Genomic DNA, 14,764 nt, shown 5'->3' on the forward strand with positions numbered 1-14,764 from the left:
ATACTGGTGTGGTCACTATCGGTATTACAGTATACAGAAGCCAAACAAATAGTGCCACACCTAAAGTAGTTCTCTTAAAGGTGAACGGTTACATTCAATAGTTCCCTTAAAGGTAGACGGGTACATACACTGCAATCCTCCCTTTTTAGCTTATTACTTAGAGTCCCCGTTAAACATACATATCTTCAACTTACTATAAAACAAATTACAGATATAATCTCGGTGGAGTCAATGTCATATAAAACAATTTACAGATATAATCTCGGTGGAAACAGTTCACAGGTTCAGTCTCTGCGGAAACAGTTCATAGATTCGGTCTCTGATCTTGACTCGTTCCGAACAACATTTCTTTGGTGTAGCCGGTTCACCTGGCTAGCGTGACTCCTCCATAGCCTTTTTCTTGACGTAACAGCTTGAACTTTCGTCCTGTTGAACCAGCAGTGCGGACTTTTACAACCAACTGGCTGTCTTGACATTTTCCAGTTTTTCAACTAATTTAGCTCCTTTAGTAATGTCCCGCCTGGGATGGTAGAAGTGCTAATATTTTAGACAGTTATTATCTTCTGCTTCTTCTTTTTCTTTTCTGCCTTTTTGAAACTCTCGGAGCTCCTTTCTCGGCTGCCAGCTGTAGCGCCACCAACTCTCTATGTTCCTTAGACCTTAAGTGCTTCATCCGGATTTCAGCACTTTGGGAGTTTTCATCACAAGCTGGGCAGACCACATCCTCATAATATTCAGTGTTCGTCCTGAGTTAGGCCAGCGAGAGAGCCGCCTTCTTCCTCCTCACCCGTCTGGACGTTAGCTGATGGCGGTTCCTTCCCTAGACATCTTTCTTGAAAAGACTTCTTCATGCATTCATATTCATCCCGCTCTTCCTGGGTTATCTGCCATTCCTTCACGACGGACCTCATTTGTGAGTTCAATACCTTCCCTTCCATCGGGAATTGCGTTATCAGGCTATTTAAACCTTCTACTGAAGTAACGGTTTCCACCTTCTTCTGTTCACCTTGACGTGATTCAACGTACTTTTGGCATCCTTGTAAAATTTGTGTTGCCACCTCAGCTATCTCCGTGACTTTTGAGAGCTCCGAACTCGTTCCCCCTGAAGATTGAAGCTCGTGTTCAGATTGTTCCCCTTGCAGAGTCTTGTCCTTCAGCATATGAAGGAGTTGGCTGACCGTTAACTCTTCCCTGGGAACACGGTGGATCAGAGTCTTCTCCATTTCATCCACCTCTTTCTCCAATACTTCCACCTTACGTTCCTCTTGAACTTTGGCTTTCAGCGCTCGGAAAAGTTGCGCCCTGATGCTCTCTAGTTCATGTTCAGGGACCATTCTTACAGTCTCTGAGTTTCTTACAGTTTCCTTTTCTTCCACTGAAGGGATTCCCAGTTGAATCTGTTCTTCAAGTTGTTGAACCTCGGTCATTGCCGCCTCATATTTGTCTTGGGTGTCCTTCAATGTTTTTATGAGTTCTTGGACATCCTGTCTTTCATGCTCTGCCATGTTTTTCACCTCTAATTTCTCATCTATGGATGGAACTTCTACCGATGAGTCTGTCTTGGCCTTGAGCTCATCAAGAATTTCCTGCAGCCTTTGGACTTCTTGCTCATGTTCAACCTTTAGTTGTTCATATGCTTCTACTGAAACTAGCTTTTCGGAGGCTGCCGAGTTAACCCCCTCCAGAATTGTAGCCTGGGCCTGTTCATACTGTTCTTTCAACTTCTCACACTCTGCTTGTAAGGAGTCGTAGAGAAGAACTAGAATAAAATCCTGGCTTCCTGAAGATTCCTCTTCCTTTGGTTCGTTCTGTAAATATTCTAGTTCCTGAACAGCATCAGGGGAATGTGATTGGTATTTGACCACGATGGCTCTATGGTCGCTCTCTGCTTGAGCTAGCTGTCTCTGTTGTCTTTCCAGGTTCTCCCATTCGGTGTCCCAGAACTTTTCCATATTTTTCATCTCTTGTACGAGACGGTCACTCAACTGTTCTAATTGTTGTCGTACTTTGACATAAGTTTGCGTCCGAGCTCGGTGTTCTTCCGTCGTGGATGAATCCTTTGTTTGAACAGGCTCAGAATTCTCTGTCAACCTGGAGTTCTGCTCTGCAGCTTTATTCTTCTTGGTACCATAAGTCCTTCTGCATGTCTTCGTTTTCTTCCCCATCGTCGGCAAGTTCCTTTTTAGCCTTGTCTTCCATATTCGACTTGGTCTTATCATCATCCATTTCAGAATCTGAGCTAATAGCTTGCACCGAGTCCTCCCTCATTATGGCTTTTAGGTAATGCCATTCCATGTCTATTTTCTTAATCCACTCCCGTCCTAGAAGTGGTGGTCCTCCCTCAGGTACTACGTACAAGTTCATTCTTGGGTGTTCTTTACCCCTATCTCTCACCTTGACTCTTATTTTCCCCACGGGGTATACGTTATGCCCCGTGTATGTCTGTAATACGAACTTGGTATTTCTTAAAGGTATGTGAGAGAATAGCCGGTGGTAGTCCCTTCGGTTGACGACTGATAGAGCTGATCCAGTGTCCAGCTCCATTCTTACTTGGACTCCAGCTATTTTTAGTATGACCCAGATGGTCTGTAGATCCGTTTCTTTACCCACATTGTGCATTCTCAGACTACCCAGCTCCTGGTTGTTTGGGTCTGAGTCTGAATTCTGTTCGTCTGAACTCTTCTCAGCCACCTTGTTGTACTTTTCTTGTGGTGGCTTCCTTTGATTGTTGGTCTTTTTCCCGGACCGGCATACCTTCGCGATGTGACCCAGTTTGCCACATTTCCTACACTCTTGGTTCTTAAGCCAGCATTGATTCTGGTCATGCGTTGTCTTCCCACAACGGTAGCATTTTGTTGTGCTTGAAGTAATTTGGTCCACCCCGAGTGCCGCCGCCTTTAGTTGCATTTCCGCCGTTCCTTTCGCTGCGGCTTCGTGCGATGCAGCTATAAGGACAGCCCTGTCCAGTGTGAGGTCGTTCTCTTCCAGTAGTCGCTTCTGCGTCCCTTCTTTGGACAATCCGCATACGAACTTGTCCCGCAGCGCTTCTGTCGGATTCCCTCCGAACTGGCAGTATTTCGCTAGCCTACGCAGTTCGACCAAGTATTCCGCATTGCTTTCGTCTTTCCTCTGCGTTCTTGCGTAGAATTTGAATCGTTCAGCCAGCATCAACGGTGTGGGGTTCAAGTGGTCCTTCAGCACAGCCACAATCTCTTCGAAGGTCCGATCCGCTGGTTTATTTGGTGCTATTAGATGCTTCAAGAGCCCGTATGTTTTTGCCCCCATCGAGTTTAGCAATGTTATCGCCTTGTCGTCTTCCTCTATTTTGTTGGCTTCGCAATAGATCTCTATGCGTTCCACGTACGTGGCCCAGTCTTCTATTTCAGAATTAAAGTCGTTAATATTCCCTCGCTTAGGCATCTTTCTTCCCTTGGGAGCAGCACCAGTATTTCTTTAAGTATTCTTATTTATTTGTTTATTTCTAAGATGGCGGTTTTCCCGCGAAATCGGCGGTTTCCCGCTCTTTCCTTCTCTCCCCGCCCACTTCAACGGCGGTATGTCAGTTAAGATGGCGGTTTTCCCACGAAAATGGCGGTTTCCCGCTCTTCCTTTCTCGCCCCGCCCACTTCAATGGCGGTTTCCCGCTTCTGGCGTCTTCTCCGCCTAATGGCGGCTTCCCGCGTTTCTTCCCGGTGGAAGGGGTACGCTTCCCCCACAGCGGACAGGTTCAGCCGCTGGCTGGCTTCCGCACAGCTCCCCTTACCCGGCTCTGTCTTTTCCTCCCGCCCGCACGGCTCTACCGGCGCTGGGTACACCCCGTTAACGGAGGACAGTTCAGCCGCTGGACTGGCTCTCGCGCAGTCTCTCTCTCCGTACCCAGCTCTGTCGCTCTCTCTCCTGCACGTTCGGTGCTACTGGCCCTGGGTACCCCGTTGGTGGAGAACAGTTCAGCCGCTGGACTGGCTCTCGCACAGTCTCTCTCCCCTTGCCCGGCTCTGTCTCTCCCTCTCCCGCGCGTTCGGTTCTACCGGCTCTGGGTACCCCGTTGGTGGAGGACAGCTCAGCCGCTGGACTGGCTCTCGCGCAGTCTCTCTCCCCTTGTTCGGCTCCCAGCCCTCTCGCAGACCGGTGTTTCCCTCCCCGGCTGCGGCTGGGCTTCTCTTCCCGCGCCTACTCCCAGTCTCAGCGCTTCGTGGCTGCGGTCGCTGCCCGGCTTTTCCCGCCGATCGCGGTCCGGCTGTCACCCGACGCCGTTGGACCCGACTTCTGACCGGCTCAGCTCCCCCTCGACCGAGGTTGAGTGCTCTGCCCTTATCCTCCGGATACTTCTACACCTTCCCCTACTCACAGTCTCTTCGGCCGCCTTGTTTCCAGCTGATCGGCTCACTCCGCACCGTGGTAGAAGGGTAGTCAGTGCCTGTTGCAGATGGAAGCTTTTGTTGCTTAAGTCTTCCTCCTTCCTCCTGCTGCAGCCTCGTGTTTTCTTTCAGCAGCACGCCGAGGGCGGTTGCCTCTCTTCGACGCTCTTCGTTGCTTTGGTAGTCTTGCCGCAGGGTACGATCGGACTCGTCGCCACTGTAAAGTCTGTGGGTTGTGCAGTTAATAAATACACAGACTTCAGAAGTAACAAACAAACAGGTCTTTACTATTCGAAGGTCCGGGCGAATCTGCCCCAGCAATCCTGCCACAACACTTATATACTGGTGTGGTCACTGTCGGTATTACAGTATACAGAAGCCAAACAAATAGTGCCACACCTAAAGTAGTTCTCTTAAAGGTGAACGGTTACATTCAATAGTTCCCTTAAAGGTAGACGGGTACATACACTACAGCATCTTTCTCTGAAAGCAATGAACATTTCTGTGTTACTGAGTTCATTTTCCCTTTATTTGGGTGGAAAATAGTGATACAGTAAATGGAATCTCCCTCGGTATCTTAATGGGTAAATGCATCACGGTGTAATACTGAGCCACACAGCCCAGGGTGTCCCGGGATTGATCCTACCCAGTTATGGTGATCCTTTAGTTAAAAAAAAACAAGGAGTGGAGAAAGATTTCAGAGAAGAGTAATAAAATTGATTCCAGGTTTTACATCACTGAGCTATGATGAGAAGTTGTGAAGGAAATTAAATGTCGTGCGTAGAATTATATAGAATGTACAGCACAGAAACAGGCCATTCAGCCCAACTGGTCTGTGCCGGTGTTTCTGCTCCACACGAGCCTCCTCCCACCCCTCTTCATCTCACCCTATCAGCATATCCTTTAATTCCTTTCTCCCTCGTGTTTATATAGCTTCCCCTTAAATGCATCTATGCTATTTGCCTCGAACACTCCCTGTGGCAGCGAGTTCCACATTCTCACCACCCTCTGGGCAAAGAAGTTTCTCCTGAATTCCCGATTGGATTTATTAGTGACGATCTTCTATTTGTGACCCCTAGTTCTGGTCTCCCCCACAAGTGGAAACATCATCCCTATGTCTACCCTATCAAGCCCCTTCATCATTTTAAAGACTTCCATCTGGTCACCTCTCCGTCTCTTTTCTAGAGAAAAGAGTCCCAGCCTGTTCAATCTTTCCTGATGGGTATTATTAGACAAATAATAAAATGGGGGGCACAAGCCAAGTTTATATATTAATGACGAAGGGAATCAGTAAGGCTGCAAAAGTGGTTCTGTGCTGAGCCTGACTAATAAAACCAGAGGATATGAATGTAAGCTAAAGAAGGGAATAACTTCATCGCACCTTTGTGCCATTGATTTATAGGAAAGGCTGTCATTTCCTGCGGCACATTCTCACTCAGTTGAAGCATTCAAAAGGGAGTTGGATCAATTTCCGATTCAGCAAGGAGTAGAGTATATGGATTAAGCGTAAGAAAAAAGATGAAAACATTGTTCAAATCAACTTTTATTGTCATTGTTAGTGCACATGTGCAGTACAACGAAATGTAGGCTTGCGGCTCCCGAGAGTGTACATTTAGATTAAGACATTTAGACATTCAACATACATTTGGCTTGTAATACATTAACATAACCATAATAAAGTGCATTGGCAGATGTGCAGGCTTTAGAGTTTATTTGTGGAGTTCAGTAGGATGACAGCCCTGGGAAAGAAGCCGTTCCTAAATCTGGTCGTGGAACAGATTTGGGGGCGGGTGGAATGGTTCCGGATGGGTTGCTTGGCCTTTCCTGGTTCCTAAGTTGCACTTCAATTTTTCGAGTTGCTGTTTTAGTTAAAATCCAATTGGGTGTATATCGGTATATAAACCACACTCCTGTGCTTGGCTGCCATGCTGTCAGCAGCCTCCCCTGCTATACTGATACAGAATATTCATTTTCATCCCAGATGTTTCCTCCATGTACTTTTCCTGCTGTCTTTGGTCAAGATTTCTTCTTTCCTTAATTGCAGTGTTTTCACACTCTTAAATCCTGTCAACTGCTGGCAGCACTGGGCTCCCAAGGTGGGAATAGCTGGACGCTTCGATCCCTAACTGCTTTCACATTTCACCTTGTTCCTCATTGTTTAATTTTGCAGTAATTTACACTTGTGAATTGAGATCATTATGAAATATACTTTAATAGTTCAAAGCCTGTAGACCCCATCCTTTTCATAGAATCATAGAATGGTTACAGCACAGAATGAGGCCATTCGGCCCGTCGAGCCCATGCTGGCTCTCTGCACGAGCACTTCAGCTCGTCCTGCTAGTTTTGAAACTGGAAGGATATCGATAAGTCCGTGGTCCCCAACATGAGGGACTAGTCTGCTATAAATACATCATCGAAACTTTTCAGTCCTATGTAGTTCATCGAATTCAATCTACCTTTGCACACATCCCGCTTACCAAACAAGAAGCAGCTTGTTGTGTTAAATAGTCCAGTGCTGTGTTTTACAGTAATTCTAGTTCATGCTTGTGCAGATTGTTGCTGCTAGGATTACTCTACTGTTCCTTCCATTTGCCAAAGTCCTGAGGACTGATTTATTGGATGCTATACCTGGTTACCAGAATCTTATTTCCCAGCCCACACTGTAGCTCGGTCTTCTAATCCACTTGTGCCTCGGGTCCCTTCAATAACGCCAGTTTCATTTTCAATTTTAAGTGTGACTTTGTTCCGAGATCTGGGTTAAAGTGACTTCTGACTGTGGATCATTATGGCTGGTTCAGATTGTGGGTACAGTAGCATAGTGGTAACGTCATTGGGCTAGTAATCCAGAGGCCTGGACTAATAATCCGGAGACGTGAGTTCAAATCCCACCACGGCAGCTGGGGAATTTAAATTCAGTTAATTAAATAAATCTGGGAAAAAAAGCTAGTGTCAGTAACGGTAAATTACTTAACTGCCCTCTGAAATGGCAGTTAAGAGTTAACCCTAGCAAGCCACTCACCACCTTCTCGAGGGCAGTTAGGGATGGGCAATAAATGCTGGCCTTGCCAGCGATGCCCACATCCATGAACGAAAAAAAAAAAAAATTGCTTTCTAATGCACAGTATTAATGTTTGATATTTAGGATTTTTTTAAACCGCTTTATATAGTAGCATATATATATATTAGCATGATGAAGTCTACTGTATGAATAAATCAAGATTTCTTCATTTGTTAAATAGGTTAGGCTACCTTGCTTTTTCAGTACTGTATTAAGTCAAGAAAACTTTATTACAAGTGGGCATTATGATGGTCCCAGTTTGTGGCAGAATTTATGTTACGGTCAGTAGGGGAGATTATTGATATGAAACACTTAAATCAGTCTCCAGAAGTTTGCAATAATGAGGCCGGATTGCAGATTTTGTTTTTAGTCATTAGTTTTGCTCGAGTTAGATTAGATGAATGTCTTTGGGATGATGTACAGTCCTGACTCTAGCTTTATTCCTGATCAATTGGTAGCAATAAAATATCCGTCTTCGATTTGCATTGCCTGGTTGCAGATTTCTGTATATTGCTATTATAATTTAAAACAACAATGAGAAATTAATTGCTTTTTTCCCCAAAATGAACCTGCAAGAACTCATTCTGAGTGAGATTATTATTAGAGGAGAGGTCATTTACTGCAAACTACAAATTTTAACTTTTTTCCAATTTGCACCTGGCATGCAATTTTAGGAGAGTTAATGCCTTGCCATAAATTGATTGTTAATTCCGGTTTATCCTGACTGCCTTCTTTTTTTAGCTGCTTTCACACTGGCTTCAGAGGGTGCTAGTGCCGTCAACTCACAAAGCACTGGGCTCACGCACCCACAAGGGGTCTCCCCGGCAGCCATACATGACCAATCGTCAAGTTCAGACTTGGCTGCGTGTGAGGCTGGTGCACTGGGAGCCGGCAGTGCCAGCACGCTTCTGAGGTTGGTATAAATGCAGCAGTTTGGGACCCCACGCTATTGGAAGGATGTCAAAGCAATAAGAGAGGGTACAGCGCAGAGTCACTGGCATGCTGCCTGGTATGAGGAAACACCGATTCGAAGAAATACTTGAGACTTGGGTCTGTTTTTTGTTAGAACGGGCTGATTTGATAGAAGTATGTAAAATTATGAAGGGATTGGACAGAGTAGATCGAAACAGACTGTTTCCAGCGGTTGAGGGCTCTCGAACGAGGGAGCATCGATAAAAGAGTAAATGCAAAGGATTCAGGATTGAGAGCAGGAGAAACTTCTTCACACTAGAGTTGTGAAGCTGTGAAATACACCGAGTTAGTAGTTGAAGCAGAGACCATGCCAACATGCAAGAATTAGCTCGATAGGTGGTTGAAGGAAAGGGGATAAAGGGAACCGACCAAATAGGTGGGATTAGGACTGTTGCTTATGTGAAGGGCAAACTCCAGCACAGACTGGCTGAGTCCAACGTCCTGCTTCTGGGCTGTCAATTCGATGTAATTTAGAGTAAGTGGGTTGAGGAAGTTATCAAAATGGGAGGAAATAATAAATGGGGACTAGGACAATAAGACCTAGCAAGGGGAATCTAATTTCAATTGGTGTAAAGAGGGGAAGAGCAGTATAATTGTTTCTAAACCCTGGGAGTGAACGGCTCTTCAGTGGTATACACCTAAATCTTTCAGTTTGGTGTCAGAAGCAGGAGATATCCTATAAATTTGAGTATATGTATAGATTTTAAGAAGGGGGTTCCAAGGATGGAGATGTTTATTGGCTCTCTCACCTGTGGTTGAATCTTCTACTAAATCTGGTACATATATCTCTTGGAAAAGAACTGTTATTATTTCTTGAGCTGTATCCAGGAATTATTTTTATAATCATTATTGTTGGTAGAGTTGCCAAGGAGTGCAAATGTGCAGCACAAAGGATTAGGCACATCATGTCTACCGCAAAATGGGAAATTGAAGCTTCTAAAGGGGCTGTGTTTTTGCCTGGGCGATGAGACTTGACTGATCTGTTCTCGATTGTGCCTGGGTTGCCATGATCTGGATTTTAGGGGCTGAGATACCAATTGAGAGGTTACCAATTTCTTTAAAAGCCCTATAAAGGAAACCTGGGCAGTGTCTATGGATAACAAAAGACTATGAAGAGTAGATTCTGGGCTTGCTGCTGAGAGCTATTGGAGAAAGCCGAGCTAACAGCAAGGTTCACTCTTCACATTTGCAAGTGCCTTTCCCAGGAATCCAGACCGTGAGTAGAAAGACCTTCTCCCGCTCCCAGTATTGCTTGGGTAACATGAAGGGTTTAGATAGAGTAAATAATGAGAAACTGTTGCTAGCCAGAGGGTACAGATTTAAGGTGACTGACACAAGAACCAGAGGCTACTTGAGGAAAAACGATTCTATGCAATGAGTGGTTAGGATTTGGAATACACATTTGTAATGTTAAACTTCTATAGAACCTTGGTTGGACCATACTTGGAGTACTGTGAACAGTTCTGGTCTTCATACTATAAAAAGGACATAGAGGCACTGGAGAAGGTGCAAAAAAGAGTTACTAGAATGATACCAGAACTCTCGGGGGCGGGGGGGTGACCAAAATTTAAGTTCTAAACACTTTTTTGTTTATTTCCACCCCCCCCCCCCCCCTGCTTTCCAAAAAGTATTGGGGTTATTGGTTGCTGATGTGTCCCCCACAATTGAAAACCTCTTTCTATCTACCCTATCAAATGCCTATACAAAGTTCAGAGTTATATGTTTGTTATTCCTAGGTTCAGAATCTAAATTGATGGAATAAATACAAAGTTATTCAACACATCTAATATCAGCTAATTCGATAAGGGTCAGCTCTGATCTTGAGGACTGTCGGTATATAAATTAGATCAGTTTAATGAGCGGCTTGTGTAACGTTTACGTGACCGGCTTCTCCGAACGATTTCAATTTCCCTTCAGTGAAATGTAGCCCTTCAAGTACTTAACATTTTGAAAATAACATACTAATAACCATAAATATAAAATGTTATCGTTCAAGCTGTTGCATATTCTCTGTTGCTATCCTGGCAGATGATTATTTAGGAGCCCAAACCATATGTCATCGCTGATCGGTGCCAGCAATAATGCCTGTAATTAGCTGCTCGTTAATATATAGCGTCTCAAGATCTGAAGTGCTTTAGCAAATGTTAAGGCTATACTAAACACTTGGATTGAAGTTAAGCAATGTAATAATTCAGTAGTCTTATCCTAATGGCAGCATTATCAAAATTCCTAAGACAGTAAGCCTTGTAGCTGAAGGTTTCAGTTAAAAACTAAGCTGTGACTATTTTGCATAGGTTTTTTGTTTGCTGTGTCATTTCTCTCTCTATGCAGTTTGGTTTACTTCTGGGGATCATTTCAGAAAAGATGGGGAACATTAGTGAGCACCACTCCCCTTTCCCCCTGAGCAGTGTGGCGGAGCAGCTGTTGTGCAATGCGTTGTATAGAATAGTAACACATTCCGGGTTCAGACAGACTCGAGCTGCCAGAGCGAAACCTGAGCAGCTCATGACTGTCATTCATACTTTCTGGTGTGTTACCCGCTCAGAACAACAACAGCAACAATTTGTATTTATATAGCGCCTTTAACATAGTAAAACGTCCCAAGGCGCTTCACAGGAGTATTTAAGACACAAAATTTGACACCGATCCACATAAGGATAAATTAGGGCAGGTGACCAAAAGCTATTAAGGAGCGTCCTTAAAGGAGGAGAGAGAGGTAGCGAGGCGGACAGGTTTAGGCAGGGAATTCCAGAACCTACTTACAAACAATGGCGCACAGGAAAGGACCCTCTGGTCCATCCAACCTGTCCCACACAATTGTGATACCTTGTGTATATCACAATATATACACTCCCCACTCCACCCCAAACCATGTGATCTCCTGGGAGAGGAGAAAAAACAGATTTAAAAACCTAGGTCAGTTTGGGAAAAATAAATCTGGGAAATTCCCCTCCGACCCCCCTTTAGGCGATAATTAATTCCTTGCAGTACCTACCCTTTTGTAAGAGGTGATCTCTGCTCCAGCCAGACCCCTAGTCCACCCTAAGCTATTTCATTGGAACACACTGTCTACAGGAGCACAATCTATTCCCTTTATTAACTTATAAACCTCGATTACATTATCCCTAAGTCTGCGCTTCATTTAAGTGTAGAGTCTCCGCTCTTTTAGCCTATCTTGATAACTAAAAATTATGTGGGGTGGATTGGCTTGGAGAATCTATGTAGGTTGAAGAGAATTAGTGTGCAGGTAGTAGAGGTTGCAGTACATATAGAGAATAGTCTAATATTGTGACATATACATGTCACATTATATGCCTCCTTATACAATGCTCTCTCACTGACCTTATGTTGCTTATGATTTTTTTTAAATTTAAGTTGAAAAACCCCAAAGAGCTTCCTCAGATCTTCATGCTGTGGAAAATGTGCCTCTATCACTAGCCGGAGTGCCATTCAGTGAGTGCATGCGGCAAATAATGTGATGTAAAAGCAAGATCCCATCACATAAAAACCTGATACTTTCAATATACTGCATCCCTTGTTGTAAGGCGCCATTAGTTTGGCCCCTGAAAACGCTATAAGGCTACTTGTTGAAGTGAGATACCTGGCTGTTCACCAACTTGTTAATACGTTAAGCTTTTTAATTATTTGCATATTCTAGAAATGCCGTTTTGAAACGGTTAAGAAATTTGTCGACAGTCAGAAGTTTCATGCATGATGAACAAGTCTGCGTTGATCTCGAAGGGGAGGTGCTTCAGTAAGTGTTTTTTTTATTGCATAATATTGCGAACTCTGTGTTTTGCTTTTGACTTCAGATCAGAATAAAAGGCCACGGATAGAAGGTGGTCGTCATGGAATGGTTTTCCAGCATACAACTGTGACTACTTTAGGATCTCCAGCTATTGTTCCCTTACAGCAACTCATGCCAACAGTGCAGGGTAAGAGATACCAAACACATCTTCACATACACATTTTGATGTCTTGTCTCATTTGCAAGGGCCTTTTTTCATATATTTTAAGTTGTGCATAAACTTCCTCTGAAAGCAATATCCATGTGAGATTAAGGACTTCAGTAAAGGATTCATTTGTAACATGTTTCTGCTTCTTATTCCTAACCTTAATGAATGTGAACAATGCCAGTTTTTTTTTTTTTTTTTTTATAAAGTGTACGCTGTCAAGCCAAGTATGCATGAACATGAGTGACATTTTCAAGAGACTAAAACTTCTATTTACAGGAAAAAGCTGCAATAATGTATAAAAACCACTCCATCCTTGTTATAATGCTGCCCTCCGGAGCCCGTTAACTGTGTTATAAAGAGGGCCGTGCTATATTGAAAGTATCAGTGAAACATAAATGCAGTATGTGATGTGTTTGAGCTATGTGTTGACGCATGCACGCACGATCTGCGTTTTGGGGGAAATTAATCTCTGTTGAACCGAATCTGACAGAAATTTACTTGTCCTTGTGAGTTTTTGAACATAGCTTTATTTTTTTCTAATGCAGAGTGTTTAAAGTTCTATTTGGAAGGCAGTTTTATATTTGGTAATCGATTTCATACATGGCCAGACCAAGGTGTGGTGTGTGGACATCATCTTTTATTACTAAATTTCTTTACAGTTTTTTCTCACCATAAAGGTAATGTAGGACTCTCATGACTTGTTAACCTGCTAGGCTCCTGATCAATGTATCCTCTGAGAAGGTCTTCTTGCATTCTAAGGTTTAATATACAGGCCTCTTCATTGGTATTTATTTTTCAAGCACTTTTGATTGTTATTAAGTAATGACATTTCTTCCTGCATCGCCTCCCTTTTCCCACCAGTCTCTCTTTTTTCTTTTAATTCCATGAAAAGTCTTTAGGTGTCAGCCGTGGCTCAGTGGGTAGCACTCTCGCCCCTGAGTCAGAAGGTCATGGGCTCCAGCGACTTGAGCACATAATCCAGGCTGAGGGAGTGCTGCACTGTCAGAGGTGCTGTATTTCGGATGAGACGTTAAACCGAGGCCCCGTCTGCCCCCTCAGGTGGATGTAAAAGATCCCACGGCCGCTATTTGAAGAAGAGCAGGGGGAGTTCTCCCCAGTGTCCTGGGGCCAATATTTATCCCTCAACCAACATCACTAAAACAAATAATTTGGTCATTATCTCATTGCTGTTTACGGGAGCTTGCTGTCAGCAAATTGGCTATACTTCAAAAGTACAGCCCATTGGCTGTAAAGTGCTTTGTGACGTCCTGAGGTGACAGTTACTATATAAATGCAAGTTCGTTCTTTGAATTCTAACCCCCAATCTCATGCAGGCCAGTAGTGTGTGCTTTTTGCATTGGGGATCTTTTCCTGACGTCGGGGAAGGTCTGCGCCAGAAATAGTGTTTATGTCATTCAGGGAACTGTGCACGAACACATCCGTGTTGCTGTCAGTGCGCGAGGTCAGCCCCATAATGTAGATTCCAGGGCATCAATGGGCTTTGCACATTGTGTAAGTGGTTTTGCAATATTAAAGCAATGTCTGTTGAAACACACCTCCCCACGAGCGCTAGACGGGTCTCCTCCATTCCAAGCCCTCTAATTCATCCAGCTACTGTTATAATAATGCTTGCCGTTCTATAGTGCCTTATTGCACCAACATGTGTGAAATGGAGAAGTACAGTGACTGTTGTTATGCAGCCTACGTAACAGTCGCTCTAATCTAACGAGGTGAAACCTGTTAAGATTGGTGTTTTCTCAGCGAAGGAACCAGTACTGGAATGCAGAGACTCTCTCCAAGCTGTGAGGAGAGGGAGGGTGTCTGTGTATGCTTTGAAAAGCTTTCTCTTTGTGGGGGGGAGTCTGTGGTGTAATTCAACTTTCCTCCGAGTCACAAGTTCCATTTTCTTTAACTGTCATTGCCCAGGATAGATGTTTGAGTGTGTCAGTGGGTATTGAATCAGTCTTTGTTTCCCCTGCCTTTTGCCAGAACTGTAGGGTCAATTTGCGTTGGCAGGTTAAGGTACAGCATGTGCAATGCACGACCTGTTCCAGTCTGCCATTGATTGACATTCAGCCTACTGCTCCCAACCTAACTATCTGCTGTTCCTCCGAGAGTGTCTCTCCCAGACCTGCTGTGACCAGCTTAATAAGTAAACGTGCATGCATTCTGAAATTCCCAACATGACTTTATATTTTGCACAAAAATGACCAAAGGAGAAGGGAAATCATTTGAAAAATAATTGCTTAACCTACAGGTGACCCAAGGGGTAAGTTTATTTTTAACTCCTCCCCACGAGCTTCAATCTGGTCGCGTAAAGCTGCTTCACCGCCTTGTGGATCTATGTTTTTCATTAAATAAACGGTACCGTGTGCATCTTTCACAGGACTTCTGTGAAGGAATTGAAGACCGTAGGTTTG

The 14,764-nt window shown here is 44.0% G+C and overlaps 1 protein-coding gene across 9 annotated transcripts in view; it reads left to right on the forward strand.

The window, feature by feature from the left end:
* Positions 1-14,764, forward strand: part of ep400 (E1A binding protein p400) — a 164,821-nt gene that overhangs the window by 39,542 nt on the left and 110,515 nt on the right. For 8 of the 9 annotated variants that reach the window (XM_086011917.1, XM_086011920.1, XM_086011919.1 and 5 more), the window contains one exon: positions 12,201-12,323. The exons of the other annotated variant lie outside the window; for it this stretch is intronic. In XM_086011917.1, coding sequence (XP_085868043.1) covers positions 12,201-12,323 — 123 coding nt within the window. The remainder of the gene's footprint in view (positions 1-12,200; positions 12,324-14,764) is intronic. 9 annotated transcript variants of the gene reach the window in all.

Source organism: Somniosus microcephalus, chromosome 19 (genome assembly GCF_052327205.1).
Source record: "Somniosus microcephalus isolate GS21.2 chromosome 19, FLI_Smic_1.0, whole genome shotgun sequence".
NCBI classification, from domain to species: Eukaryota; Metazoa; Chordata; class Chondrichthyes; order Squaliformes; family Somniosidae; genus Somniosus; species Somniosus microcephalus.